Here is a 27,884-nt window from a genome sequence, read left to right as displayed (position 1 = left end):
AATTCACCTTGGTTACATCCTTCCTTGAACTTCAGCTTCCCATTTCCAATGCTTTTTATGGTTTCTCCCTATGCTTTGGTTGCCAGACAGAAAGCAGTACGCAACACTGATGTGGCTCCAGCTGTTGAAGATGGTAGTACCTGATCTCCTAGGATGGTAGTCCTCACACATGGGTGACATCAGCTGAAGCCCGGCACGGAAGACTTTTGTTAGTTTCTAGAACTTTGACTGGCACACTGAACATGCCCAGCATGCCGCTGTCTATGCGGGATCCCCCTTCAGTCTCTTTGTTTCTGCGAAGTGTTTGCTTCATGATTGTGAAGCTCTGCTCTTTTGAGTCTTGGTACTTTTCTGCACTGGATTCCCTTTCTCCCTGTTGGCGCTTCAATAGGGTGGTGTGGTAAGTTTTTCCCTCTTTGCGGTCGATTCCTGACAGTGTCATTCCTCGTGACTGCTGATTGACTACTCGCCGGCTCTTTTTTTTCATGGTATCGGGTTTTCGCCGATGCCCCTAGTGCCTGCGGATCGTGTCCATTACGGATATGCATGATGTCTGTATCCTCTGCTTGGGGGTGGCACGACATCCAGGGGTGTCTATGCAATCAAATGACCCACAAGGGTCGTCTGGCTCGATTTAGACAAAATGAGAAGACCTTCAGATTCAGAAAATCTGATCCTTCAACTCAGGCATTGGGAGCCTTGACTCCTAGGGTCCAACGGTGTCTATTCCCCCTCCAGGGCCCTCACAGGAATGAGAGGGGCTGGGGATAGGCCCTCTTTGGCATTGTCACACTTCAGGATCTCAGGTTCATCTCCATCCTCTGCGCCAGGGAAAGAACGAGCATCATGGAAAGCCTCAGAAGCATAGACACTGGTCACCATTGTTGCACGGTGCTGAACTCGGGAAAGCACCGGTGTCCACTGTGCTCTTGAAGATACCCTGTGGAGAGGAGGCATCGGCCTCCATCATACCCGGGAGTCCTAGGTGTTCCCCACGGATATCTGTGCCAGAGCCCCGGTGACTCCTCTTCCTCCTCCATTGGTCTTCGCTTTGGCTGACGTCCAGAACGACCTGGACTGCAGGGTGCAATAGGCGATGCTCCAAGCCCTTCAGGATATCAAACCGCTGGCTCCACCGGTGCCTGCCTCTGAGATGCTAGCGCCACTGCTGGAGTGCCTCGACGTCCTGCCCACGCAACTGCGTCTGGAGTCATCCCCATCAGACAGCAGTAGACTCCCAGCACCCAGCCGGCTCCCCAGCAAAGCCCTGCCACAGGGTTTTGACTGGCCCCAAGAGAGCATAAGGCCTGTGACCATACCCTCAACATTAGGGCCCCTGGTTGGGAGTTGGCTACAGTCTGTTCAGGGCCAGTGGCCACAGATCACCTCAGACCAGTGGGCTCTGTCCATCATCCATCAATCATATCGGTTAAACTTTGTGTGTCCCCACAAATTTCCCCTCCCCCCAGCTCGTCGTGGGGTCAGACCTCGCATCAGGAAGTCCTTTGGACAGAGCTCTCCACCCTTGTAATGGCGGGAGCGGTGGAACTCGTCCCATTACATCAGCGGGTCTGGGATTCTACTCCATATATTTCCTGATTCTATAGAAAACAGGGGGAGGGGCCTACATCCATCTTAGATTTGAGGGCCTTGAACAAATGTGTGAAAAGTTCAAGACGCTCTCGCTGGGCACCCTGATTCCCCTCCTGCAAAGGGGGGACTGGCTTTGCTTTCTCGACTTCAGACGCATATGCCCATATAGTAATTTTTCCTGGTCACAGGAAGTACCTACGGTTCCATGTGGGTGACAGTCACTTCCAATACAAGATGTTGCCGTTCTGCCATTCTTCGGCCCCATGGGTCTTCACCGAGTGCATGGCAGTAGTGGATGCATGTCTTCCCCTACTTAGATGACTGGAGCGCCACGCGCGAAGGGGCGCTTCGCTCCCTACGCCTAACCATTCAGGTGCTGGAAATCCTCGGGTTTGTTATAATGCGACTCCAACATTGCTCCAAGTTTTATATACCGTCATTCGGTTTCGCCATCATAACGGTTTACAAGTTTCGATAGGAGACAGATAGTTAAATGGGAAGTACAAGGATCGTAGTATGGTCAGGTAGCCAGATAAAAGTAAGGTCAGATAAGGGTGCAGAGTGGGGTAACATTAGGGTAGCAGTTAACAATTGAGGGGAGAGAGAGGTTATGTTTGCAGTTGATATTAAGTGTTCAGGTAATGTTGTTGTCTAATGGATATGGGCGTGTTTGTGCCCAGTTAGGTCTGTTGTGAGGGGCCATTGGTTCGATCTTGGGTGTCATTGTATGCTTTGAACAGCCAGGTTTTTAGATCTTTCTTGAGTGATTTTAAGTTGGGTTGCATCCTTAGTTCGGTCGGAAGTGTGTATACATAGAAAGTAAGGTCTGCTGAGATTCTTTGATATGTCAAAGAAATTACCAGGTGCAGTTATCTCTGCAGTTGGAAGGCCAAATTTAATATTTCTTCAGTGCTTGTTGAATTTATAAAACTGCTGGTGGGGTTAAAGAAGAAACTCTATTTAATCATTTGATTGTACTGTTTCAGGTTGAACAGTTTATGAAGTGTGAACTTTTTATTTCAGAAGTTTTGTTTTGCAACTGTAAGAGACTTTCCAGTTTTCAATACCTCATATTAAAGAAGTGGGAATTAATTTTTTGTGCTTGAGTACAATGAAGTAAGAAAATTCAACTGGAGTGTATTAGAACTGCACCCTTGGCCAAAAGTCCCAAAAAGCTTCCTTGCATTGAGCAGCATTGAAGTGTGTGAGCTTGCTTTTATTTTTGGAATATTGGAAGTTGTCTTTAAGGGTTTATAGAAGATTGGGTTGGAGATTGTATTGTGTTGGAGGGTTTGCTTTGTACTGAGGTTTTTTTTTTTGTTTGTTTTTTTGTGTGGTATGCTTTTTGGTAGTAAGGACTGTAAAGAGTAAATAGCGGTTGCGGTGAGGGCGGTGATTCTTCACTTCCACCCCTTTTTTGTCCTGCTAAAACAGTGACATAGTTCTAGGAAACTACCCAAACACCTGTCTGCCTTATATTGCCAGCCTGATGCTGCTTCTACTGGGTGCTATACCACATTTTCCAAGCGATGTGTCAAGTAACCTTTCTATCACAGAGATCTGGTAAACCTCATACAGAATTTATTTCCAGTGCTGTGCCATTAAATCTTAGATCTGTTACTATATCCCGGTGCTCTAAGCCTTTCACAACTACCTGGGAATTTTTCTTCAATTTTAATAGACCCTTCCACTATTCTCAGAGGACAAGCAGGATGCTAGTCCCCTCACATTGGTGACAGATGGAGCCCTGATGTGAAAAACTTATGTCAGTTTCTAGAACTTCGACTAGGCAACTGAGCATGCCCTATACCATGTGCCACACAGCGTCCCTCTCTAGTTCTTTTTCCACAGAGCTGTAAGCATCATGGTTTGAGTGTGCTCACTTTGGCTGTTTTTTGGCTTTGTGGAAAAAGGTCATTTTTCTTGTGTTTTTTGTGGGGTTTTTCTTGTTCTGTCACTGGTTCCCTCTGTGCCTTCCTGTAGTATCTCCTAGTAAAAGTTTTCGGCGATTCGGGTAAGTTTCCTTTTGTGGTCTATTCCCTTCATGGTGACGATGCATCTATGCCCATTGGCCATCGACGCTTTGCTGCCATCCTTCTCCATTAGCGTCCCTTTTTTTGTCATGGTCACGTCCTGTTTAGAGGACCATTCCCATTATAGATCCGCATGAGACATATCCTCTGCCTAGGGGGGGATCACATGACGTCCAGGGTTGCTGCTTATGTGCCCAGATAACCCTGGACGACAAGATGGAGCAACTCTTTGGGTTGAAGAAATCCGAGCCATCTGCATCAAAGGACCAAGGAGCCGCACCAATGGACATGGTCCCGCCGATGTTGCTGCCGGATACGGGTGCCGGAGACAGACCATCATTGATCTCCTCCAGGCTGAAGACATCTGGTCCTTGTCATGTGCCTTGGCACTGAGGAAGGACCGGGCCAAGCATCGAGGGAAGCCAAAGAAGCAATGGCACCGGTCCCCTTCGATGCACTTTCCATGCATGGAATTGCACCAGTCCTCGCTATAGGGTTGCCCTGAAGCAACCCTTTAGCGGATTACCAATCCTCAATGCCAGGAGTCTGTTGGTCTCCATCAGTGGCCAATCCAAGTTGCAAGAACCCAAACATTAAATAAATCTCAAGCTACTATTGCTTAAGAATTAACAATTTATGTATTTTTCCTCTAGGAATGTATCCAAGGTTTTTTTAAACCCATCTACACTAACTGTTTGCGGGGAACTGGTTCTACCATGCCCACCGACAGACGATAGTATAATAGGGGCTGATGAGTAAAGATGGCCGGCGCCGTCTTTAAAGACTGTGCCGGCCATCAGCTCCTATTATAGAGTATAGTATAATAGGGGCTGATGAGTAAAGATGGCCGGGTCGGGTGGTTTGTTTTTGTTTTTTTTAGCGGCGCGGGCCTCCCTAAAAAAAAAAAATTAGCGATGTGAATTGGAATTGATTAGTATAGCAACATCAATCCTCATGTATCCGTAGTAAGGTTAGTATACAACACATATACGTAATTGTATCGGGTATTAAGTAGAGATTGCGTTATCTAGCAAACAAAAATAAAATTTAAAATTAAAATCTTTTTTTAAATGACCCATATTAAACCAAAGGCTAAAACTGAAAGTTGTACTTGAAATCAATAAACTGACTAATAATTAAAATTGAGATTTTCACCCGTGTATCTAGGGCTATATGTGATTATTACCTTGGAGTTCTGAGTTTGGACCTAAATTGTTTGTAAACCACTCCTATTTGTTGATATGATATAACTTATATCAATAATTATTACTTAGTTGTCATATTTTCACAGATATGCCCCCACTGTGGATGTTTTACCAACCATTAATGCACCTCAAATGGGACTGGTTTAAAAAGGCTTTTATTTTTTATTTTTAATTCATTTTAGTAGCCACCTTCTGGACTAAGTCCATCCTATTTATATCCTTTTGAAGGTACAGTCTTCAGAATTATACACAATATTCCAAATGAGGTTTTACCAGGGACCTTTCCAGGGGCAATATCACCTCCCTTTTTCTGCTAACCATTCCTCGCTCTGTGCAGCCAAGTATTTCTGGCTTTTGCAATCGCTTTATCCACCTGTTTGCCCACCTTAAATGGTCGGATGCATTCAGCCTCAGTTCTCGCTCTCTGTGCTTAGAAGAATTTCACCTCCAATACTAAACTGGATTTTTGCATCCTAAATGCATTAGTCTGAATTTAGCATTAAATCTTTGCAGCTAGACCCTAGACCATTCTTTGAGCCTCACTAGATCCCTTCTTGTGTTTTCCATATCTTCCTGGCTGTTCTCCTTGTTACAGATTTGGGTATCAGCAAAAAAAAAAAAACCCTTTGACAATTCTGCTTTTCTTGCTCAAGAAAATGTTGAAAAGAGCCGGTCTTAACCTGATCCCTGATGCGCACTGCAGGTAACCCCCACCCCCCCCCTTCACCCAGAGCAAACTGCATTTACCACTACTCTGTGTCGCCTCCCATTCAGCCAGATACTAACCCAGTCTAGGTTCCATACCAAGGGTGTTCAATTTGTTTCCTAAACGGAGCTGTCAAATGCTTTACTGAAATCCAAGTATAGTACATCTAGCGCTCTCACTTGATTCAACTCTCTGGTTACCCAATCAAAGAAATTGATTAGATTCATCTGACAAGATTTACCTCTGGTAAAAACCATGCTGCCTTGGATCTTGCAAACCTTTTGTATTCAAAGAACTGCACTATCTTCGGTTTTAGCGGCGATTCCATTAATTTTTTTTCACCACAGAGGTCAGACTAACTGGTCTGTAGTTCCATCTTCCTCCTTACTTTCACTTCTATGAATAGGAACCACATCTGCCTGTCTCCAGTCCTCAAACTATTCCAGACTCTAAAGAAGCATTGAAAAGGTCAGCCGGCAGAGCTTCCAGGACATCTCTAAGTTCCCTTGGTACCTTCGGATGTATCCCATCTGGCCCTATCGCTTTATCTACTTTAAGATTAGTTAGCTCCTGGTGAATCCACTGTTCTGAAAATTGATTGAGGTTTACCTCGCTTCCAATCTTATTTGTGTGTGTTTTATGTGGTCCTGCTCCAGGCCCTTCCACAGTGAACACTGAACAGAAATATTGAAGTCATTTTGCTTTTTCCTCTTCATATTCCTCCCCTTAACCTCTGAGTCTCACATTGCCACTTTTGCACTTCCTTCGATCATTAACATTTGTAAACCCCTCAACCCTCATTTTACGGTATTTGCAATTTTTTTCTATTTTAATTTTTCACTCCTGACTTCCTTCTCAGCTTAAGTTTTGCAGATATTGTCGCCAGTCTTCTTTCTGCAATTTTTTGTAGTTTAGGAATACTAACCTTTTCTCACTGAACATTTTAGCTGCTTCTTTAGAAAAATTGACTTTTTTTTTCTTTTCTTTACTTTCCTAACAAAAAGATGAGTTGCCCTTATCTCCTTTTAGTTTTGCCCACTGCCCTTCTACTTCCCCCTAGATTTTCCCATCCTTGAGGTTCTCCCCTATTAAGAAAATTAGTTTTCCTGAAGTATAGGTTCCTCACCTTTGAATGAACCACCTTCGCTTGTTCCTAATACTGAACTACATCTGGTGGTCACTGGTTCCCAGATGATCCTCCACTACAACATCAGATATTGTCCCTGTTGGTAAGCACCAGGTCCAGTATCGTCCCCTCCCTGAAAAGTTCTCCTTGCAGAGAATCCAGGATCTGTTTACTTCTAGAAGCCACTTCAGTTGGGTTGCCCCAATCAACATCCAGCAAATTGAAATCCCCTAGCAATAGCAAGCCTTTGAGTATCCTCCATTAAATGTCTATCCATTTCTGTATATTACTCCAGTATAAATAATTTTCCTTTCCCTCTCTCCAGTTTAACCCACTGTGCCACCTCCTTACCTTGTAAACACAGCAGTGCTGTTGCTTAAAAACAGTATTAATATATATTATGCCATGCCTCCTCCCTTCCTTCCTACTTGTTCCTTCTAGAGGTAGATTGTGGCCCAGTGTATAACTATACTTAATTTTCTGTGTACCAGGTCTCCATGACAGCCACTATATCTAAATCAGCCTCTTCCATGATTGCCTCTAAATCTGGGACTTTATTTCCAGTATTTTGAGCATGTGTATATGGCTTTCCAAATATTGCCTCTTTCCCATTTCTATGCAAATATTTAATGTTTTGTTCACCCATCCCAGATTCTAGTTTAAAGCCCATCTCAGTAGGGTTGCCGTTCTATGTTAAGACACTGTGCACAGTGTGGCTGACTGGTTTTATTTGGCAAACTGTAATTTGCATTAAGAGTACAGGCTTGATAGCTAAAAGCCCTTTCTATGTTCATTGGATTTATTTAAGATTCTTAAAGCGGGAGTGTCTCCTGTAGTCAGCTTTGTCTGTTCCCTCGTATCATACAGCACCAGCTGCTGGCTATCTCATGCGTATTCATCAGGGATATCTGGAAAACCTGACCTGTTGGCTGGCTTCAAGGGCTAGGAATGAATACCACGGGACTAATACCAGTCTTAGGAAGTTTCTATAAAGTCTTTGCTCATAGGATCCTTTCCTGGTCGTCTTTCCTTTCTAGTATGTATAGTGTTTGGTAGGTAGATATGTTTGTAAAACTTAATTTTCAGATGCTTTGTTTGACCATTATTTTTAAAATGAAAATTGGCTCTGAGTTCATAATTAGGAACTGAATTAAACATCCATGAATTCTATAATTGATATTAAAAAAAAAAGTCTTAGACATTAAGAAGTGCTACCTTGTTAAGCAGAGAATTAATTGGCAAAGACTAGAGGTATTGTACTGCTGTCCAAACTTCATATAATCCTGGAACCTGGAGAGGAGTGGCAGCACTGCAAATACCTCTAAAGCACCATCTTCTTAAAATGAGCCCATTACCCAAAGTGCCCTGTTGGACAGTAGGAACCCTTCCTGAAATGGGGGGAAAACTGGTAGAGCGGGGAAAAATCAATAGGAAAAACCAATTTAAGCTGCGGTTCAAAGTATGTAAAGGCAAGTCATTTTTTTTATGCTTCGCCTATACTTGATAAAATACTAAATAAGGTGTTTAGTGGATGTTAGTTTTAGTATTGGTTCAAATCTTAAAGGGCTTTCTCACAAAGGAGTTTACTGTACCTATGAAGTTAAATTTATCAGTTTAAATCTAGGGTTTGAATCAAGCCCTTTATGAAATGCAGTGTTTACATCCTCCTCCCCTTACCCTGTGTACATATTTGTGTAAGCTAGAGCTGTTGCCCCTCCCTGTAATTTTTCATTGAACAAATTGTCTGCCAAGAGACAGTTTGCAAGGCGGCATGGTAAAGCAAATTTCTTGGCCTTGGCTTGCGGATTGTGGGATGTGGAGGTCTGTGTGGCCTCGTTTTATGCCCAGAATTTCAGCTTGCATTGGAAGTTAACAAAATGTTTACAAGGTACTGGCTTGCTAGTCTTAAACTTTTGGTAAGTGTGAGCTTTACTTGACTTGTGTAAAGCTGTATCCTACATTCTTTATTCACTTAGCTATGTTCAAGAGCTCCGTGAATAACAAGTTATTGTTTAGAATACTATGTACCGAACCATTATGGCACCTGTGTAAATTAATATAGTTCAACTTCTTGATTTTGTGCCCCATTGTAAACCGTTGTGATGGACCTTTCTTAACGACGGCATAGAAAAGATTTAAATAAATATTTTGCAAAGGCAGAGAACACTAATGCCTTATAGCAGGGCTTCCCAAACATTTAGCCTGTGTGATTCCATTTTAGCCCTTGAAAATTCACATAACTCCAAAGGATGACCAAAACAGATTAGCAGATGTGGTCCCCCTTCAAGAATGACTCCATTCTCCCACCCCACCCCCCGCACACTTGCTGATTTCCTTGCTTAAACACTATCCTCCCCAGTCAATCCTTTTTCAACCTCCAAACTCCCCCCCCCCCCCAAAACTTTGCCCCTCCAGCCCCTTTTGCATTCCCCCAGCAGATCCTCTTTATCACCCCCAACTGAATGTCACCCCCAACTGAATGTCATCCCCATCCCCTCTATCACCCCCATGACAATCGTCTTTCATTTACCCCCCTCAGCGAATCCCTGTGATTCTGACCCTCCCTTCAAAAGCTCCTCCTCTAAACATCCCCTTGTGCAGGGCCAGCAGCAAACTTTTCCTTTAGACCCCAGACCAAAGATGGATGACAACTGGTGGGATGTTGGCAAGCTGAAGGCAACATTTTCTTCTTGGGTAGGTTCATTGGTGGGGGAGGGGAGCAGTGGCAATCTCCATCAGCCAATCATCCACCTAGTCTGCCCAATTTGTAGCCACTGCTATTACTAGCAACAGTAGCATGGAATAGACTTAGCTTCTGGGTACTTGCCAGGTTCTTATGGCCTGGATTGGCCACTGTTGGAAACATAAGAACATAAGAAAATGCCATACTGGGTCAGACCAAGGGTCCATCAAGTCCAGCATCCTGTTTCCAACAGTGGCCAATCCAGGCCATAAGAACCTGGCAAGTACCCAAAAACTAAATCTATTCCATGTTACCATTGCTAATGGCAGTGGCTACTCTCTAAGTGAACTTAATAGCAGGTAATGGACTTCTCCTCCAAGAAGTTATCCAATCCTTTTTTAAACACAGCTATACTAACTGCACTAACCACATTCTCTGGCAACAAATTCCAGAGTTTAATTGTGCGTAGAGTAAAAAAGAACTTTCTCTGATTAGTTTTAAATGTGCCCCATGCTAACTTCATGGAGTGCCCCCTAGTCTTTCTACTATCCGAAAGAGTAAATAACAGATTCACATCTACCTGTTCTAGACCTCTCATAATTTTAAACATCTCTGTCATATCCCCCCTCAGCCATCTCTTCTCCAAGCTGAAAAGTCCTAACCTCTTTAGTCTTTCCTCATCGGGGAGCTGTTCCATTCCCCTTATCATTTTGGTAGACCTTCTCTGTACCTTCTCCATCGCAATTATATCTTTTTTGAGATGCGGCAACCAGAATTGTACACAGTATTCAAAGTGCAGTCTCACCATGGAGCGATACAGAGGCATTATGACATTTTCCGTTTTATTCACCATTCCCTTTCTAATAATTCCCAACATTCTGTTTGCTTTTTTGACTGCCGCAGCACACTGAACCGACGATTTCAATGTGTTATCCACTATGACGCCTAGATCTTTCTTGGGTTGTAGCACCTAATGTGGAACCCAACATTGTGTAATTATAGCATGGGTTATTTTTCCCTAAATGCATCACCTTGCACTTATCCACATTAAATTTCATCTGCCATTTGGATGCCCAATTTTCCAGTCTCAGAAGGTCTTCCTGCAATTTATCACAATCTGCTTGTGATTTAACTACTCTGAACAATATTGTATCATCTGCAAATATGATTCTCACTCGTCGTATTTCTTTCCAGATCATTTATAAATATATTGAAAAGTAAGGGTCCCAATACAGATCCCTGAGGCACTCCACTGCCCACTCTCTTCCCCTGAGAAAACTGTCCATTTAATCCTACTCTGTTTCCTGTCTTTTAGCCAGTTTGCAATCCACGAAAGGACTTCGCCACCTATCCCATGACTTTTCACTTTTTCTAGAAGCCTCGCATGAGGAACTTTGTCAAACGCCTTCTGAAAATCCAAGTATACTACATCTACCGGTTCACCTTTTTCCACATGTTTATTAACTCCTTCAAAAAAGTGAAGCAGTTTTGTGAGGCAAGACTTGCCCTGGGTAAAGCCATGCTGACTTTGTTCCATTAAACCATGTCTTTCTATATGTTCTGTGATTTTGATGTTTAGAACACGTTCCACTATTTTTCCTGGCACTGAAGTAGGCTAACCGGTCTGTAGTTTCCCGGATCGCCCCTGGAGCCCTTTTTAAATATTGGGGTTACATTTTCTATCCTCCAGTCTTCAGGTACAATGGATGATTTTAAGGATAGGTTACAAATTTTTACTAATGTCTGAAATTTCATTTTTTAGTTCCTTCAGAACTTTGGGGTGTATATCATCCGGTCCAGGTGATTTACTACTCTTCAGTTTGTCAATCAGGCCTACCACATCTTCTTGGTTCACCGTGATTTGATTCAGTCCATCTGAATCATTACCCATGAAAACCTTCTCCATTATGGGTACCTCCCCAACATCCTCTTCAGTAAACACCGAAGCAAAGAAATCATTTAATCTTTCCGCGTTGGCCTTATCTTCTCTAAGTGCCCCTTTAACCCCTCGATCATCTAACGGTCCAACTGACTGACTCCCTCACAGGCTTTCTGCTTTGGATATATTTTAAAAAGTTTTTACTGTTGAGTTTTTGCCTCTACAGCTAACTTCTTTTCAAATTCTCTTAGCCTGTCTTATCAATGTCTTACATTTAACTTGCCAACGTTTATCCTTTATCCTATTTTCTTCTGTTGGATCCTTCTTCCATTTTTTGAATGAAGATCTTTTGGCTAAAATAGCTTCTTTCACCTCCCCTTTTAACCATGCCGGTAATCGCTTTGCCTTCTTTCCACCTTTCTTAATGTGTGGAATACATCTAGACCAGGGGTGGGCAATTCCGGTCCTCGAGGGCTGCAAACCAGTCGGGTTTTCAGGATATCCTTAATGAATATGCATGAGAGAGACCTGCATACACACTGCCTCAGTTGTATGCAAATCTATTTGGATGGTAATTGAAATCTCCCATTATTACTGCACTACCAATTTGGTTAGCTTCCCTAATTTCTTTTAGCATTTCACTGTCCGTCTCACCATCTTGACCAGGTGGACGGTAATATACCCCTATCACTATAGTCTTCCCCGACACCCAAGGGATTTCTACCCATAAAGATTCTACCCATAAAGATTCAATTTTGTATTTAGTCTCATGCAGGATGTTTATCCTGTTGGACACTCTGCCATCCCAGACATAAAGCGCCACACCTCCTCCCGGGTGTTCCTCTGTCATTGCGATATAATTTGTACCCCGGTATAGCACTGTCCCATTGGTTATCCTCTTTCCACCATGTCTCTGAGATGCTATACATTCTAATTCTCCCATCTTACTACTTAGACCTCTGGCATTAGCATACAAACAAAAAACTTTGAAATGTTTGTATTTTCATTCTGCTTTTTAATTGATAGGGATAAGTTAGAATTTTTTAGCTCAGGTGAGTTTTTAGTTACAGGCACTTGGACTATTTTTCTAATTATTGAAACCTCACTGTCTGGATGCCCTAATTCTAATGCATCATTAGTATCCTTTGAAGATACCTCTCTCCGAACCATGCGCTGCTGAGCGACTGTCGGCTTTCCCCTTTGTTCTAGTTTAAAAGCTGCTCTATCTCCTTTTTAAAGGTTAGTGCCAGCAGTCTGGTTCCACCCTGGTTAAGGTAGAGCCCATCACTTCGGAAGAGACTCCCCCTTCCCCAAAAGGTTCCCCAGTTCCTAACAAAACTGAGTCCCTCTTCCTTGCACCAGCGTCTCATCCACACATTGAGACTCCGGAGCTCTGCCTGCCTCTGGTGACCTGCGCGTGGAACAGGGAGCATTTCAGAGAATGCTACCCTAGAGGTTCTGGATTTAAGCTTTCTACCTAAGAGCCTAAATTTGGCTTCCAGAACCTCCCTCCCACATTTTCCTATGTCGGTGCCCACATGTACCACGACAGCCGGCTCCTCCCCAGCACTGTCTAAAATACTATCTAGGTGACGCATGAGGTCCGCCACTTTCGCACCAGGTAGGCATGTTACCAGGCGATCCTCACGCCTACCAGCCACCTAGCTATCTACATTCCTAATAATCGAATCACCAACTATGACTGCTGACCTAACCCTTCCCTTCTGGGCAGTAGGCCTTGGGGAGATATCCTTAGTGTGAAAGGACAATGCATCACCTGGAGAGCAGGTCCTTGCTACAGGATCCTTTCCTGCTGCACCTGGTTGGTGCTCTCCCATTATGAGACCACCTTTCTCCAAGGCAGCACCAGGGCTGCCAATCTGAAGTTGGGACTTGACTACTATGTCCCTGAAGGTCTCATCTCTATACCTCTGTCTGCCTCAGCTCCTCCAGGTCTGCCACTCTAGCCTCCAGAGATCGGACTCGTTCTCTGAGAGCCAGGCGCTCTTTGCATCGCATGCACATGTACAACGTCTCACCGGTGGGTAAAAAAATCATACATGTGACACTCTATGCAAAAGACTGGGAAGCCCCCTCTTGCTGCAGGATGCTGGGCTTCATGGACCCTTGGTCTGACCCAGTATGGCATGTTCTTATGTACCCAATAATTAAAATGGCAGTCAATCAAGAAAAATAAACTTAAGCCACTTTTACTTACCATCTCCAGCAACTCTCCTACTCCTTTCTCTTGCAGGCCAAAAACACACACCAGAAGCAGCAGCAGCTGCTGAAGCTCTGTCCTCACGATCCTCTTGGGGCCCACAACCATTCACTCACACACACTAGTCATCTTCCTGACCAGTCTCTCTTTCACCCAGAAACACATCACTTCCCTGACCAGTTTCTCTCTTATATACAAGCTCAAAATCACACACAAATGCTCTCACACCAGTCCTCATCCAGGCTCCCATTCACACATTCATGCACAGGACCTCACCACCAAACCTCTTCTTCCTTTGCTGCAGGGATGGGTTCCAGTTCTGCAGCGGGACTTCTTTCGCCGCCACAGGGATGGGATCCTGTGGCAGCCTTGATTCGTTGGGGTCTGGTTTCTTCTTCGCCGCCACAGGGATGAGCTCTTGTGGTGGCCTTGCTTAATCAGGGTCGGGTTTCCTCTTCACTGCCATGGGGATGAGTTCCTGTGGCAGCCTTGCTTCATCAGGTCGGGCTTCTTCACCACCACGGGAGCTCATCCACTCGCTTCAACACTGCCACTTCTCCCAACCCCTCACCCCCGGCTTATGCCCTCACCGGCTAATCAGAAGCTTCCTCCCTTCTTCCTACTTCCACTGGCAGGTAGAAGGGAGGAGGCTTCCAATTGGCCTGCGCGGGGGCAGGAAGAATGGAGGAAGCTTGCCATTGGCCCGCGGGGGCAGGGAATGGGGAAGCACAATGGGGGCAGTCGGACTCCCAGCAGCCGTGACACACCGGTTGAGAATCGCTGGACTAGAGGAACAAAACTAGCATACATTTTCTGCATGCTGCAGGACATTTAATTTTGGATTTTATTTGATTTATATTCCGTTTTTACTTAGCTTTCCAAACTCAAGCTCAAGGCGAGTTAATTTCAGGTACACTAGCTAAACTAGTTGGTATAGATGGGCAGACTAATTGGCAGACCATACCAGACCATGAATTTCCTTTCCCCCAGAGAGCTTGTAATCTAAGGGCCTGATTTACTAAGACTTTTCTCTTCTGTCTGGGAAAATGCGGAGTAATTGAGGCCCTAAATGTATACCTGTGACAACAGAGTGTGAAGTGCCTTGCCCAAATTCACAAGAGGAGTCAGTGGGAGAAGCAGTATCTGAATCCTAGTTTTCTGGGGGTTTTTTTTTTTCCAGTTCTAATCACTAGGCCCCTCCTCCACATCAGTTACGGTAATTTCAGACATGTGGACCTTACTCCTTTGAGCCAGTTCCATGTGTTCCTCTGCCACTTCCCTTTTATTTTAAAATTTGGAAGAGAAACTGGTGGGGCTTTCAGTGCTTTTTTTGACCATATGAGTTGTCTGTGTCCATTCTGCTTGCTTCGCAGAGGTTGGAGTGTCACACATTTTTGTTAATGTAGGTGTGCTTTGGGTTAGAATTAAGTGGGAAGCACTGATCTACAGGATTATTTTTTATTATTGGCTTTTACAATGTTACTATTTGCGTTTTCAAACTCTATCCATTTGCTTTCCAGAAACCATACAGATCTTGGGTGAATTAAGCCAAAAATGATTTTTTTTTTTCTTAAGGAACGTTTGGAAACTTTTGTCTGCATCTTTGCCATACTGTAAGCAAATCAAGCTTGACACATGTGCATTCACACAGTATTTAACAAAACACTTTATAGAGATGGGAAAAAACAGGTAGAGAGTCTTGGTTGAAAAATCTTAAATGCCAGACCATTATAGGTGCCATTCTGACATTTTAAAAGCAGTCTGGGATGACACTGATTTATGAGGCAAATTGTTCTAGGTGTCTGTTAATAAAATGTTAAGATAAAATACTAAGTCCTAAGTTTGAAAAGGATTTATATCCAAGATGGTAAAGTTGTGCTTATTTTCTTAGGCTACATGAAGAAATACATGATTTTTATAAATTCATGTCTCCCCGACCTGAAGAAGCAGCAATGCGAAGAGAAGTAGTCAAGAGAATAGAAACAGTTATCAAAGATCTCTGGCCTACAGCTGATGTAAGTGTTTTGTTTTATAAGTAAAGCTTTCAACCTATTTTTCTAAATAGCTCACTTGCTAAATATGGTAAAAACAAGTATATTAGTAGTAATCCAGTTGAAAAATGTGCTTTTTATTGGACAATCTTTAATTCTCCCACGAGAAGCAGGATGGTAGCCCTCACATATGGGTGACATCAGATGGAGCCCGGCATAAAAAACTTTTGTCAAAGTTTTTAGAAACTTTGACAGACACACTGAGATTGCTGCTAACAATGCGTCCACGCAGGGTCCCTCTTCAGACTTTTTCCGTAAAGCTGAAGCTTCGTGGCTGTGGAGCTCATGCTTTTTCTGTGAGAAATCAGGTTTTTTTTTCCTTCCCATGTTAGGTTCCCTTCGCTTCGGGGGTTTTTTTGCTCATTATTTTCTGTACATTTTTGTATAATTATAATTGTATAATTAAGTGTTTTGTTTTATAACTTTGTGTTTTATAACTTTGTGTTTTATAATTTTGTGGTACTTCGTTGTCAATTACCAACAGTGTCTCCTCCCGTGGTGCAGGCCATCAACCGCACTGGCATGGTGTCTGGCTTTCGCTGCTGTCCCCAGTGCCCCCAGACAGCATCCATTAACAGACCCCATGAGGTCTGTGTCCTCTGCCTGGGGGCATCGCAAGATGTCCGTGTCTACGATCACCAGTCAGTGGTGGTGGAATCGGCCCTAAATAAGGCAGAGGTACAGGACCTTCTGGCAGATCTTCCCTGTGCAGGGGATAACCTTTTCTTTGACAAGATTAGAGGCAGTGACCCAACTTGAAGGACTGTCATGAATCCCTTCAGCAATTGTCAGCCAGCACCTCAGGCACCCAGCCCTCCAGCAAGAAGCCTCCCAGGCAATATCCAAGATGGCCTTTTTACCGGCCACACACATACCGTACTACCTGCCAGCCTTTAGATCAAGACCTCAGTGAGCACTGGCAAGACCAAGGGCCCGGCAACCTCATATGCCCTGTCCGACTCCGGCCCCACTGCAAAACCCTGTTGGATTTTGACTGGTGGGCAGGGGATTTGAGCCAACCACCCCTACCCCAGTGTGCAGACACCTCTCCTCTCTCTCTCCCCCCCCCCAATGAGTGGGGGGCCGCCTGCAGCTATTCACAGAACAGTGGATGTCAGTTACCTCAGACCACTGGGTCCTGTCCATCATGAGGCAGGGGTACAGATTGCATTTCCAATTAATTCCTTCCTGTTCTCCCCCATGCCCCTGGCGGGAGAAATGTAGAGAACTGGCAGATACTTCGAGTAGAGCTCTCTGCCCTCTTAATGGCTCGAGCGGTCGAACCAGTCCCGTCTGCCCAACGAGGGGACTGGTTCTACTCCAGGTATTTCTTGATTCCCAAGAAAACTGGTGGCCTTTGCCCCATTCTGGATCTGAGGGCATTAAACTGGTTTCTTGTCAGGGAAAAGTTCAAGATGGTCTTGTTGGGACTTTAATCCCCCCTTCTCAGAGCTGGGGTCTGGCTCTGCTCATTCTATCTCAGATGCATATACCCATATCCCCATTTATCCAGCAGATTGGAGGTTTCTGGTTCCTGGTAGAAGAGCACTACCAGTATTGCGTGCTGCTCTTTGGCCTAGTGTTGGTACCTCGTGTCTTCACCAAATGCCTGGCAGTAGTGGAGACCTATCTTCTGAGGCAAGTGGTACATGTCCTCCCTTACCTCCTTGACTGGCTTATCAAGCGCGACTCCAGGCAGGGAGCACCGCGTTCCCTAATATCCACCATAAGTGCCTTAGAAGATCTGGGCTTTCTGATCAACTATCCAAAATCCCATCTCCAGCCATCACTGCAGCTGTTCATTGGGGCCAGGTTGGAAAGTGTCCAGAAGAAGGCCTTTCTGCCTCGAGGCAGGGCAGAGACCCTTGCTGCCCTAGCTTGAGTAGTCTCCTGTTGGCCCCATGTCTCAGCACACCAGTTTCTGCAACTTCTGGGACATATGGTGGCGACGGTTAATGTCACTGTTCCTTCTGCTTCACATGCGCAGTGGATGTTACGTTCCCAGTGGTGTTAAGCCACCCAGGATCTTCGAGCTTGTATCCTGATCACTCCCCTCTGGAAATCCCTCGTGTGGTGGGAAACCCTTTCCAATCTGGAGCAAGGGATGCCCTTCTGGTGCCCGCAGCCCCAGATCATCCTCACCACAGATGCCTCCCACATGGGTTGGGGAGCCCATGTTACAGACCTCCACACTCAGGGTCTCTTTGGTCCCTGCAGGAGATGTATTCCCAGATAAATTTCCTAGAGTTACGGGTGATCCTTTACGCCCTGAGGGCATTCAGGGAGCCACCTACACAACAGAGGTTCTGGTTCTTACCGACAATCAGATAATGATGTGGTATCTGAACAAGCAGGGAGGGACAGAGTCATACCTCCTCTGCCAAGAGGCAGTCCAGATCTGGTCATGTGCCCTCGAGAGCGGCATTTTCCTCCGGGCCGTGTATCTCCCCTGGACAGACAACATCGTGGCAGACTGAGTCGGGCCTTCTGACCCCCACAAGTTTTCCCTGAATCGAGAGGCAGCGAACCGCATCTTCCCCAGAGAATAAGAAGATGGATAGTTTCTGTTCACCGGGACAGGAGAGCAGGGGATCGGTGTTGGATGCCTTTTCACATCACTGGGGTGCACTGGTCTGCTGTATACTTATCCTCCCCTTCCACTGATCTCAAACACTCCAAAAGCTCCAACAAGACAGAGGATCCTGGTTGCTCCCTTTTGGCCTTGCCAGGTCTGGTTCCCTCTTCTACTGGAGCTGGCCTCGCACCCTCCGATCCGACTGGGGACTGCTCTAGACCCAATCTCTAAGGATTAGGGCAAGCTTTGCCATCCCAACCTCCGATCCTTGTCTCTCACGGCTTAGATGTTGACCGGGTGACCGTACAGGCACTGGACCTTTTCAGGAAGATGTCTCAAGTCCTGGAGTCCAGGAAGCCTTCCACTAGAAGATCTTACAATCTCAAGTGAGAGAGGTTTTTGGCTTGGTGTGTTATGCATGGTCTGGATCCCTTCTCTTGTTCCCCACCAAAGCCTGTTGCACCTCTCCGAGTCTGGCTTGCAAACATCTTCGGTGAGAGTTCACCTTAGTACCTTCGGAGCATACCATCAGGGGAAGGATGATGCTTCCATTTCCACCCATTACATTAACAGACCTACAAATTACGCACACCATTAAGGCTCATCAGGTTAGAGCCCTGGCTGCATCAGTGGCTCATCTACAAACTGTGACTCTGACATCTGCAACACTGCAACTTGATAGTCAGTGCATACCTTTGCATCCTGTTACTGTCTGGACAATCTCTGGGTGACAGTAAATTCGTTTAAGAAGTTTTGTGTAGCCTGTTCACCCAGTTCACTCTCCACAGTGGGATCCAGGTTCCTTTATGTCAGTGAACACTCCGCAGTAACCCTTAATTTGGGTCTCGTCGAATGTAATGGCTAATTTGGCCCTGCTTATCAATGGAAGAAGTTTGCTTACCAAAGCAGCGTTCTCAAAATTAGCCATATTAAATGCTGCCCGCCTTCCTGAAGAGTGAACTATCTAGCTAGGATTAGCTCTAAAATCGACTAAGGGAGCTTGCATATCAGTACCCAGGCAGGAATTCCCACACATGCTCAGTAGAGTAAAAGCAATATTAACTAAGAGAAGACAGTTTGATGCTGTTGGGTGACATTGCCTAATTCATCCTGCTATCTACAGCAAACACCATTTATGGTAAGCAAACTTGCTTTGTCATGTAGTATGTGACAGTTTTGAGAGGTTTTTCAAGAAAATTTGATATTTCATTTAAAAACGTATCAAACTATTTGGTTGTCATGGTTGTATGCTTCCCTTGGTATTTGCTAGACTTATGCCTAGAGTTGGAGAGATTTGAAAACTTCACTTATTACAAAAAAGGATATGTACATATAGGGGAAGATTTTAAAAAGGTGCACGCGGGCGTACATGTGTGCATGCTACCCGGTGCACGCACATGTACACCTGATTTTCTAACTTGCAGCCATGCGCAAGTTATAAAATCAGGGGTCGCTGTGCTCCCTTCCCCTAACCTTTCCCCCTCTAGCCCTACTCTAACCCTCTCAAAAATTTGTTTTTTCCTTTTGGCCTCTGGCCCCACCCCCGGACCGTCCCTTTAGTAAAGCCCCAGACTTACACGCGTCCTGGGGCTTTATGCGCGTTGCCGGGCCTTTTTAAAATAGGCCCATATTGGACACATGGTACTGCCCAAAAAAGGGGTTGAATCGGTGCAAATTTGAAACCAGTCATCATTTCCAACCTGGTTTCACATAATACAAAATACTAATTAGCACCCGGTATGCTTGGAAAGTAAACTAAAGAAAGAAAACAGAACTTTTATAAGCAGACTTTGACTACGTCAACAAATCAAAAAGCAGCTTTTATTTTAGTTTCTGTATTTCCTACTGTACATGCAATTCAAGGTGATGAATAGTTTTCAAATATCCATACTTTGGAAATTATCTTAATGTGGTATACATTGTCCTGCTATAGCTGACTAAGAAAATTTAAACATTAGTGAAAACACGTGAATTTCTATAGTGTTAAAAAAAAAAAAATATATATATATATATATAGCAGTTGGCCTAAGCTATTTTATCTTACAAGGAAGCTTATATTGATACATTTTATTTTTTGTTGACTTTCTAGTGAACTTGTCTTCCTATAGACTTTGTATCATAGCATACCTTTTATTTTTATATAATTGGACTTGAAATTTTCATAAGTGACTCAAGTATTTTTGTCCCTGGTCATGGAGTAATTGATTATTGGTGATTTTAAAATAAAAAAAAAAATTCTGGTTGCAACAGCACTGAGGCTATAACTTTTTTTTTTTTTTTTTTTTTTTTTTTAAATTCAGGTTCAGATATTTGGCAGTTTCAGTACAGGGCTTTATCTACCAACTAGGTAAGTAGATGTTTTTTTGTCTCTTTATTTTAATACATCAATCAAGATTCTCTTAGGCACCTTATATACAATTTAATGTAGTGATGTCCATAATCTTTCTGTTGGCTTTCAGACTGCATGTTACCACTCGAGGAGTGTAAAGGGATCAGTTTTCAATCAGTTTTGATGTGGTTGCTTCTCTTAGCGGCTCTTCTTGCCTGCTTTGCTTGCCTGAAGAGGTGGAAGGCTATAGTACTTTCTGAAAAGCTGTTGCTTGTGGGTGGCTAAACAAATTTTAAAATCTGCTACGGCAGCTTTCAGAGCTCAGTAGCAGTATTGCCTAGGGCAGGAATAGCTAAATTCAGTCCTTAAGAGCCACAAACAGGCCTGGTTTGCAAGGTAACTACAATGAAAAATGCACGAGATTTGGATGCACCTGATAATAGAGCTTTATAAGACTGACAGGAACAGGTTTGTGTCCTGGTCCTCTCGCGAGTTGCGATGTATAAAGAGAAAAATCTCTTGCTCAGACCCTTTTTTTTTATAGTCTTTCCTTGCTTCTTACAAAAGGCAGTTCTCCAGATTAGTTATTCTGTTTTCTTATGTCCAGGGTTGATGCGTTAAACAATGCAACTCTCACAATTGAATTTGGGTGGCGCTGATTATTCAAGGCTGTGGAGCCATCCTGGTTGCTCAGTGGATGGGCTGTCGGTAATTTCTTCGCCCCCACCCAATACACAGCTATCTCCTGAAACTGAGATGAGTGCTATTGTGACTGAGAAGAACAAGTCCTATCAGGCAGGCCGACTGAGCGCACTGTTAGCCGGCATTTGGACGCGTGTTTTCGATGCGCTAGCTTTACCCTTTATTCAGTAAGGGGTAATAACACGTCCAAAACGCGCGTCCAACCCCCCCGAACCTAATAGCGCCCGCAACATGCAAATGCATGTTGATGGCCCTATTAGGTATTCCCATGCGATTCAGTAAGTAAAATGTGCAGCCAAGCCGCACATTTTACTTTCAGAAATTAGCTCCTACCCAAAGGTAGGCGTTAATTTCTTCCGGCGCCTTTCTTCATGGCGATATTAAATCGGAGGTCCTGAAAGTTTAACAATTAAAAAAAAAAAAAAAATTGGAACTAGGCCCGCGGGTTGAAAACTGGATGCTCAATTTTGCCGGTGTCCGGTTTCCGAACCCGTGGCTGTCAGCGGGCTCGAGAACCGATGCCGGCAAAATTGAGCGTCGGCTGTCAAACCCCCTGACAGCCGCTGCTCTGTCAAAAAAGAGGCGCTAGGGACGCGCTAATGTCCCTAGCGCCTATTTTTACTGCCGGGCCTAATTTAAATACATTTTTTTACTGTATTGCGCGCATAGTAGAGCGCTCCTGCGATTTTACTGCATCGGCCCGAGGGAGACAGTGTCATGTTTGAGCAATATTCTAGACTTTGGAGGCTTTTTTTTTTTTTTTGGCTAGCTGTGGTTTCTCATGGATTGGGAGGATCCAAGGAGCTTCGAGACTTTCATCAGGTAGAAGTAGAGCCTGAACCTTGGCGGGGGGACCCTCTGGAGCACCTGAATTGATACATGAGCCCCAGTAGGTGGTGTCATCACTCAGTGACATAGACTAGAAAGATCATAATCTCAAAGGTGTCCTCTGACATAATAGGTTGGCATCCCAAGAGAAAATCTAGCTCATCCTCTCTTGGTTCAGTTGTCAGTCATTGAAGTATCTGGTGCATTATTCATTCCTTCAGAATTTTCCTAGGATATGGATCACGGATCTGTGCAAACCTTCAGGTTTGAAATTTTGAGAGAAATGGACAAGTTGGAATTCTGGATACAGAAGGTAAAGGGGCTAACAAGGTAGTGTGAAAATAAAGTCAGGCCTGTCCTTTTCCTTTAACAGAGGGACCAAACAGGGAGAAATGTATTTTCCTAGACTGACTTTGTTGATCTTAACCTTTAGCAGTACAAAATGAAAACAGAAGCAAACTAGCTACATTTGAGAAGAGGCAAAAGTTCTCACTGGCAAGCAAGTTCACATTTTTAAGATAAGATAATGTGATTATGATGGATCTACAAGTAGTAGACCTTCAGCTCCTCTTTCCAGTGCAACAGATTGATAGCTTTGAATTAATTTCTTGGATGCTTAAAAATCATGTTAAATTTTAACAAAACAGAGGCTGTATGTTTTTCTAGAAATAGGAACTTTCTCATGGAGCATACTACTTTTTTTTTTTTTTTTTTCTATCCCTGTTTTGAGACCCAGATTCCATTCAGTTCTACAGTTTGCAACTTAAGTATCTGGCTCTAAATTTCAAACCACAATTGCAGCAAGTATTGTAATCTGGATATTATAAGCTGCATTTACTTCATTTAATGTTTTGGAAGTGAATGATTTTCAGACAGTGGTCCAACAAAGTTTCTTAAATCTGTGGGCTACTGTAATTCTTTGTTGGTTTACCAAATGCCTGCTTAAGGCAGTGCAGGTCTTGCAGAACTCTGCTGCCCATTTGGTCTCGGGTAAGCACAGGAGAGATCACACTACTCCTGTGCTAAGAGGATTATATTGCTTACCTGGATAAAATTTGAAATACTTTTGTTGGTTTTTAAGAATCTAAAGCAAGAAGATCCCGATTATCTTAAGGATCTTATTAAACAAATCCCTTCTCAGGTTTTACAATCTAGTGATTGTTTGTTAGTAATTCCCCTTGTTGAAGCTATGCATTTATTCGAGACCAGATGGCATACCTTTTCTTCTGCTGGTCCTACACTGTGGAATGCCCTTCCAGATTCATTATGAATAATTGAGGATGATATTGTTGTAAACAAAGGCCCATCTCTTCAGGGAAGCTTTTGGAATGTAGACAGGACTAAATGCAGCTGCTCATATAGCCAGATATGTATATTGTATGGATCTGTTGTGCTTTAATTGTATTTTATGCCTGTTATTTGCCTAGCACATTTTGTGCACTGTAGGCAGATGACAAATATTTTAATGAGTTATTTTTAATCATCTGACAGGCTAACATGAGATGCCACCTTTCTACTGGTAGCTCATATTTATGCAGACTAACATCAAGAGGGACAAAAGTGCTACCCATGGCTTTTGCATGTGTTGGGAGTTCTTGCCAGTCATAAAGTTGCTCTCTGCAGGCCTACACGAGCGTTTTGCTATAAAATCCCATCGGTGTGACCCCCAGAAGCAGGACTTTTGTATGACTTAACTAGTGCCATACCCATGCATAAAGTAGGACACAGGTCACGGTGCTACCTAGAAATTCCCTCTGGTTGGGGTCCATCGCGTCAAGCTAGAAGTGGTTTTGGTGGTTTTAGGGCTAGAGAAAATTTCCTGAAACTTTGAAGCCATGAACACACTTTTTTGAAAACAGGAAATTTGATGAGACATGAGAATACATGGCAATACTTATTTTCTTAAATGTAACATAACTCTCTACATCTAATTAAGAACCTCAAATGTATTCTGTAACTTAATCTCTGTTTGCAGTGTTAGGCATTTATACTTTTACTTTCATAAGTATAGCATAGTTGTAGCAAACTAGAAATTTTGGTTAAGACTGAGGCATTTAAAATTTTGTAATTGATAGTGCTACAAGCTGCTGCACACTAAGATAGCGAAGCATATCTTAGTTTTTGTCAGTTAATAAAATAGGGAGAAAATTGAAAATAGAAACAATCCACATTGTAGACTGGGGGTCCCCCAACCCCTTCAAAAGAAGGGCCACATAGGATATCTGAAATCATTGAGAGGGTGGGTGGTGAGGGGGAGGTGGGAGAGGCCCTGCTGGAACGCCTGGCTTTAAGGATATGTGCACATCAGTTACATTCATAGCTATTAGTTATACTGAGCCAAAATTGTGGAACCCTCTATCATTGCAAGTGAGATTGGAATCATTTAAAATTAGTAGATGTGGTTTTCATCAGTGGATTGATTTCAGCCTGAATCATTTATTGGAAGCTGTTGGGCTTGCATTGACTTAATATCTATTGTAGCCGGTAGGATTGGATTTTATTTTGCTTGGTTTTTGTTGAAACAGTTGTATTTTATTTATTTATTTTTAATTTTTATATACCGAAATTCCTGTATAAAATACAAATCAATCCGGTTTACATAGAACTGCAAATTGCCCTGGTCTTACAAGTCCGACCAGGGTTTATTACATGGAACTGTAACAATGAGTCTCCGTAAACAATACAACTAACAGAAACAATGAGTCTTCGTGAACTATACAGATAACGTGTTATAACAGTGAGTCAGAATAAAACAACTTGGTAATAAATAAATATAAATAAATAATAATTCAAAATAATCAGTGGCTTGTGAGAGTTGGATTAACATGGAACAGATGGACGGGGTGGAAGGGGGGGAGCCGGCGAGGAAGGGGCCTGAAATGGTTAGAATGCTGGCTCACATTCTCAGGGGGGAGGGAAGAAGGGAGGAGTGGAAGGATGGTAAGGAGAGAAGGGGTAAGGAGACTTGATAATTAAGGGATCAGATCATGAAGACATGAAATTAAGGGTGTGTATAACACACACCAGTTGTATAACTGGTGTGTGTGTGTAGGGAGGGGGGGGGATGATTTAATTTACCACAGTTTGATGTTTGTGTAGCATATAATCAAATTTTAAGAATTTAGTGACAGTAATTTCTAGATCTGTCTAAAATTGGCAACCCTGCCACACTTCCAGCAGTCTTGCCCCCTTCCTCCCACCTAAGGAAGTAGGGAGCAGAGGACGGAAGGCTGGTTGGGGTTTTTTAATGTATTATGGCTCACTCAACATCCATGTGCTTTGTTCGTCTACTTCCTTCCCCTTTCCTCATCCCTTTCCTCCCTTTCCTTCTCCCATCTTGTTACTCTTTAGTTTGTCGATTTACTCTTATATCTTCCCAGTTTACTGTCATGACTTCAGATCCTCTGAATCACTCTTAAACAATGTTTCTGGCATAAGTATTTGATATCCTCAGTAAAGGTCAAGGCCTGTGTTGGTTGTCATCTGAATCCAATACCTCTCACCCCCCCCCCTTGCCTGGAAAGCGGAGAGTGATGTTTCAGTTGCGACACAAGAATTACACTTATTGGTTAAGGGTAGTAATCCCATGCCTTGTGTTAAGAGTAGTAACTGCTGCTCCATGCAGGTTATCCCCAAACTTATCAGTTCCCCGGACTGTAAAAGTCGGGACCCTCTGGTCATTGTCTGAATCAACTTCTCTTTTCCCCACCTGCCATTGAAGCAGAGAACAATGTTGCAATTGCAGCAATGCTTATTGGTTAAGGGTAGTAAGCTCCATACCTTCTGTGAAGGTTAGTAACTGCTGCTCAGCAAGTTACCCCCATGCATGGGCATAGTGCACAGGGGCACCACCAACTTTAAAGTGGGCTGTGTCATGCACCACCCACTTTGAATGCTGTCGCCTTTTCTTTGACGTTCCCCCTCCTCTGGAACGATAAGCTGAACGCTGTGACCGGTATTCTCTTTAAGCTGCACATACATTTCATACTTCAGCCCAGGGAAGCTTTCCCTTTAGTGCCCAACTGCACCTACCTGCAGGGAGAGGGGATGGAGGGCTCGAAGGCAGTGCCTGAGCTTGATCAGGCTGCAGGGAAAAGCAGCAGCAGCCTGATTGCAGCAACAGAGAGAGCGCCAATAAGAACGAGGCTCGCGGAGCAACTAGAGGGTCTCATTGACAGAGCCAGTGGTGGAGGCAGGCAAGTTGTGATTTGACAATCAGCATAAGCAGGGGGCAGGAAGGGGGCCCTTACTGGGCTGGAAGCAAGGTCCCACCTTCTACTTCATGTAAAAAGCACTGTAGGAGCACAGGGCCTTAATCACAGCTATCTTTTTTTGGGAGGGGGCATTTTTTTTTTGATAGAAAATGTGTTCCTTTGTGGGAAGAGGGTTCCTGAACTTATGCTAGGGGTTTCTGCATCTTTTTCCACACTTGCAGGCTGATACAGTAAAGTGGGCTCAGCTGAGTGCATTGTTTTACCCGCAGTTGGATGTGCATTTTGGATGGGCGCCCACTATCCTATATGCAGTAAGGGGTTTAGCACATCCAAAACATGCATCCAACCCTGCTGACAACCACCTCTCCTGGGCTTCTGCTGCTAAGGAGGCATTAGGGGCGTGCTGTTACCCTTAACTCCTCCTCTTCAGCACAACCCCTCATTTAAATATGGTATCACGCTCCCAGGAGAGGAGGCTGGGTGCATGTTAGGAAAGCAGTCTCTCAACACTGGGCACCTGTTTTCCCGCACCCTTACAGTATCGGCCTGTTTGTCTCTGGCCAGCAAATGGAGAAAGTATGTTTGTATTAGGTTATTTTTTTCCTGGCCTCTCTCTGCCTTGCACTTGTTTACATGGCAAAAATGTTTTACCATTGATTTTTCCTTTTAGGAAACTGTTTTCCTGCAGATGTTCTGTCCTTTGTCATTTTAAAGGTGATTTATTTCTTTTGTAAAACATCTGCCATGTAATATTTTGGCCTGGGGTATCCTGAAGCAGGTTGTAAGTTTCATGATTTATTTCCTTCTGGAGACTGCATTTTTGAAACCTGCAGAAATCTTCCTCCTCCCCCCCCCCCCCCCAATCCTCTCATTTTCACCCACAATTAGTTATAATAACTGTAAGTAGAATAAGCTGTGGGAATGAACTCCGTTGATTTAGAAAAAGGCCAGTATTTGTAGTCTAATAGTTGGCAAATGCTGAAATCTGCCTATAAGCCCCATGCACTATAGACCAAATGTTTTCATGCTCGGTCCACTCCACATGCAATATTTTGGAAACTGCTCCGCTTGTAGACTTTATTTTAATGGTGAGTCCTGTTCCCGTCCATCTCTGCTATTGCACTGGCAGGGCTGCTCAACTCCTTTCACTAAAGATCACGATGTGTGGCTTCAGTGCAGGGCATCCCTGGTTTCTTAGCCTGCTTTGAATTTTTTTGTGTGCTGTGCTGCGAAGTTACACAGACTCCTTTGTGCTTTTATTTTAGTTCCTAGGTCTGCCTCCACCCTGACTCAGGTGAGAGAAAGAGACACATACAGCAGAAACTTAGTTCTGCTTGGAACTGCTTCTGCCATTTCCTTTTCTGCCACGACCACCACCTCACTACCTCCTGCTGCCGGATTGGAGGAGAGATGATACTGCTTTCTGCTCCCAGGTCCCATAGCCATCGTTATCCCCGCTGGGCTTTTCGGCCGAAGGAGAGCTTCCACTCCTGGAAAGGAGGGAGGGACTGCTATCTGGAAACTAGGAGGATGAGAGAAATGGCCTAGGATTTGTGCTGAAAATGTTCAGGCTGCTGTGTTGGGGGTGGGGAGAGGGTGTGATAGGCAGAAGGTGGTGGAGGGAAGAGACAGATTGGAACTGGAAAGAAGGTCAGAAGGACAGTGAGCCAGAGGGTAAGGACAGAACCTAGGAGAGGGACGCTTAGTATAATTTATGGGGCTCAGAATGATAGTGGGAA

At 43.9% G+C, this 27,884-nt stretch overlaps 1 protein-coding gene across 4 annotated transcripts in view; it reads left to right on the top strand.

The window, feature by feature from the left end:
- The window catches only part of TENT4A (terminal nucleotidyltransferase 4A), a 178,414-nt gene that overhangs the window by 7,595 nt on the left and 142,935 nt on the right, over positions 1-27,884 (top strand). For all 4 annotated transcript variants that reach the window (XM_029590012.1, XM_029590011.1, XM_029590010.1 and 1 more), the window contains exons 2-3: positions 15,338-15,461; positions 20,373-20,419. In XM_029590012.1, the coding sequence (XP_029445872.1) occupies positions 15,338-15,461; positions 20,373-20,419 (171 nt within the window). The remainder of the gene's footprint in view (positions 1-15,337; positions 15,462-20,372; positions 20,420-27,884) is intronic.

The sequence above is a fragment of the Rhinatrema bivittatum genome, chromosome 2 (genome assembly GCF_901001135.1).
Source record: "Rhinatrema bivittatum chromosome 2, aRhiBiv1.1, whole genome shotgun sequence".
Classification (NCBI taxonomy): domain Eukaryota; kingdom Metazoa; phylum Chordata; class Amphibia; order Gymnophiona; family Rhinatrematidae; genus Rhinatrema; species Rhinatrema bivittatum.
This window is presented reverse-complemented; position numbering and strand designations above follow the sequence as displayed.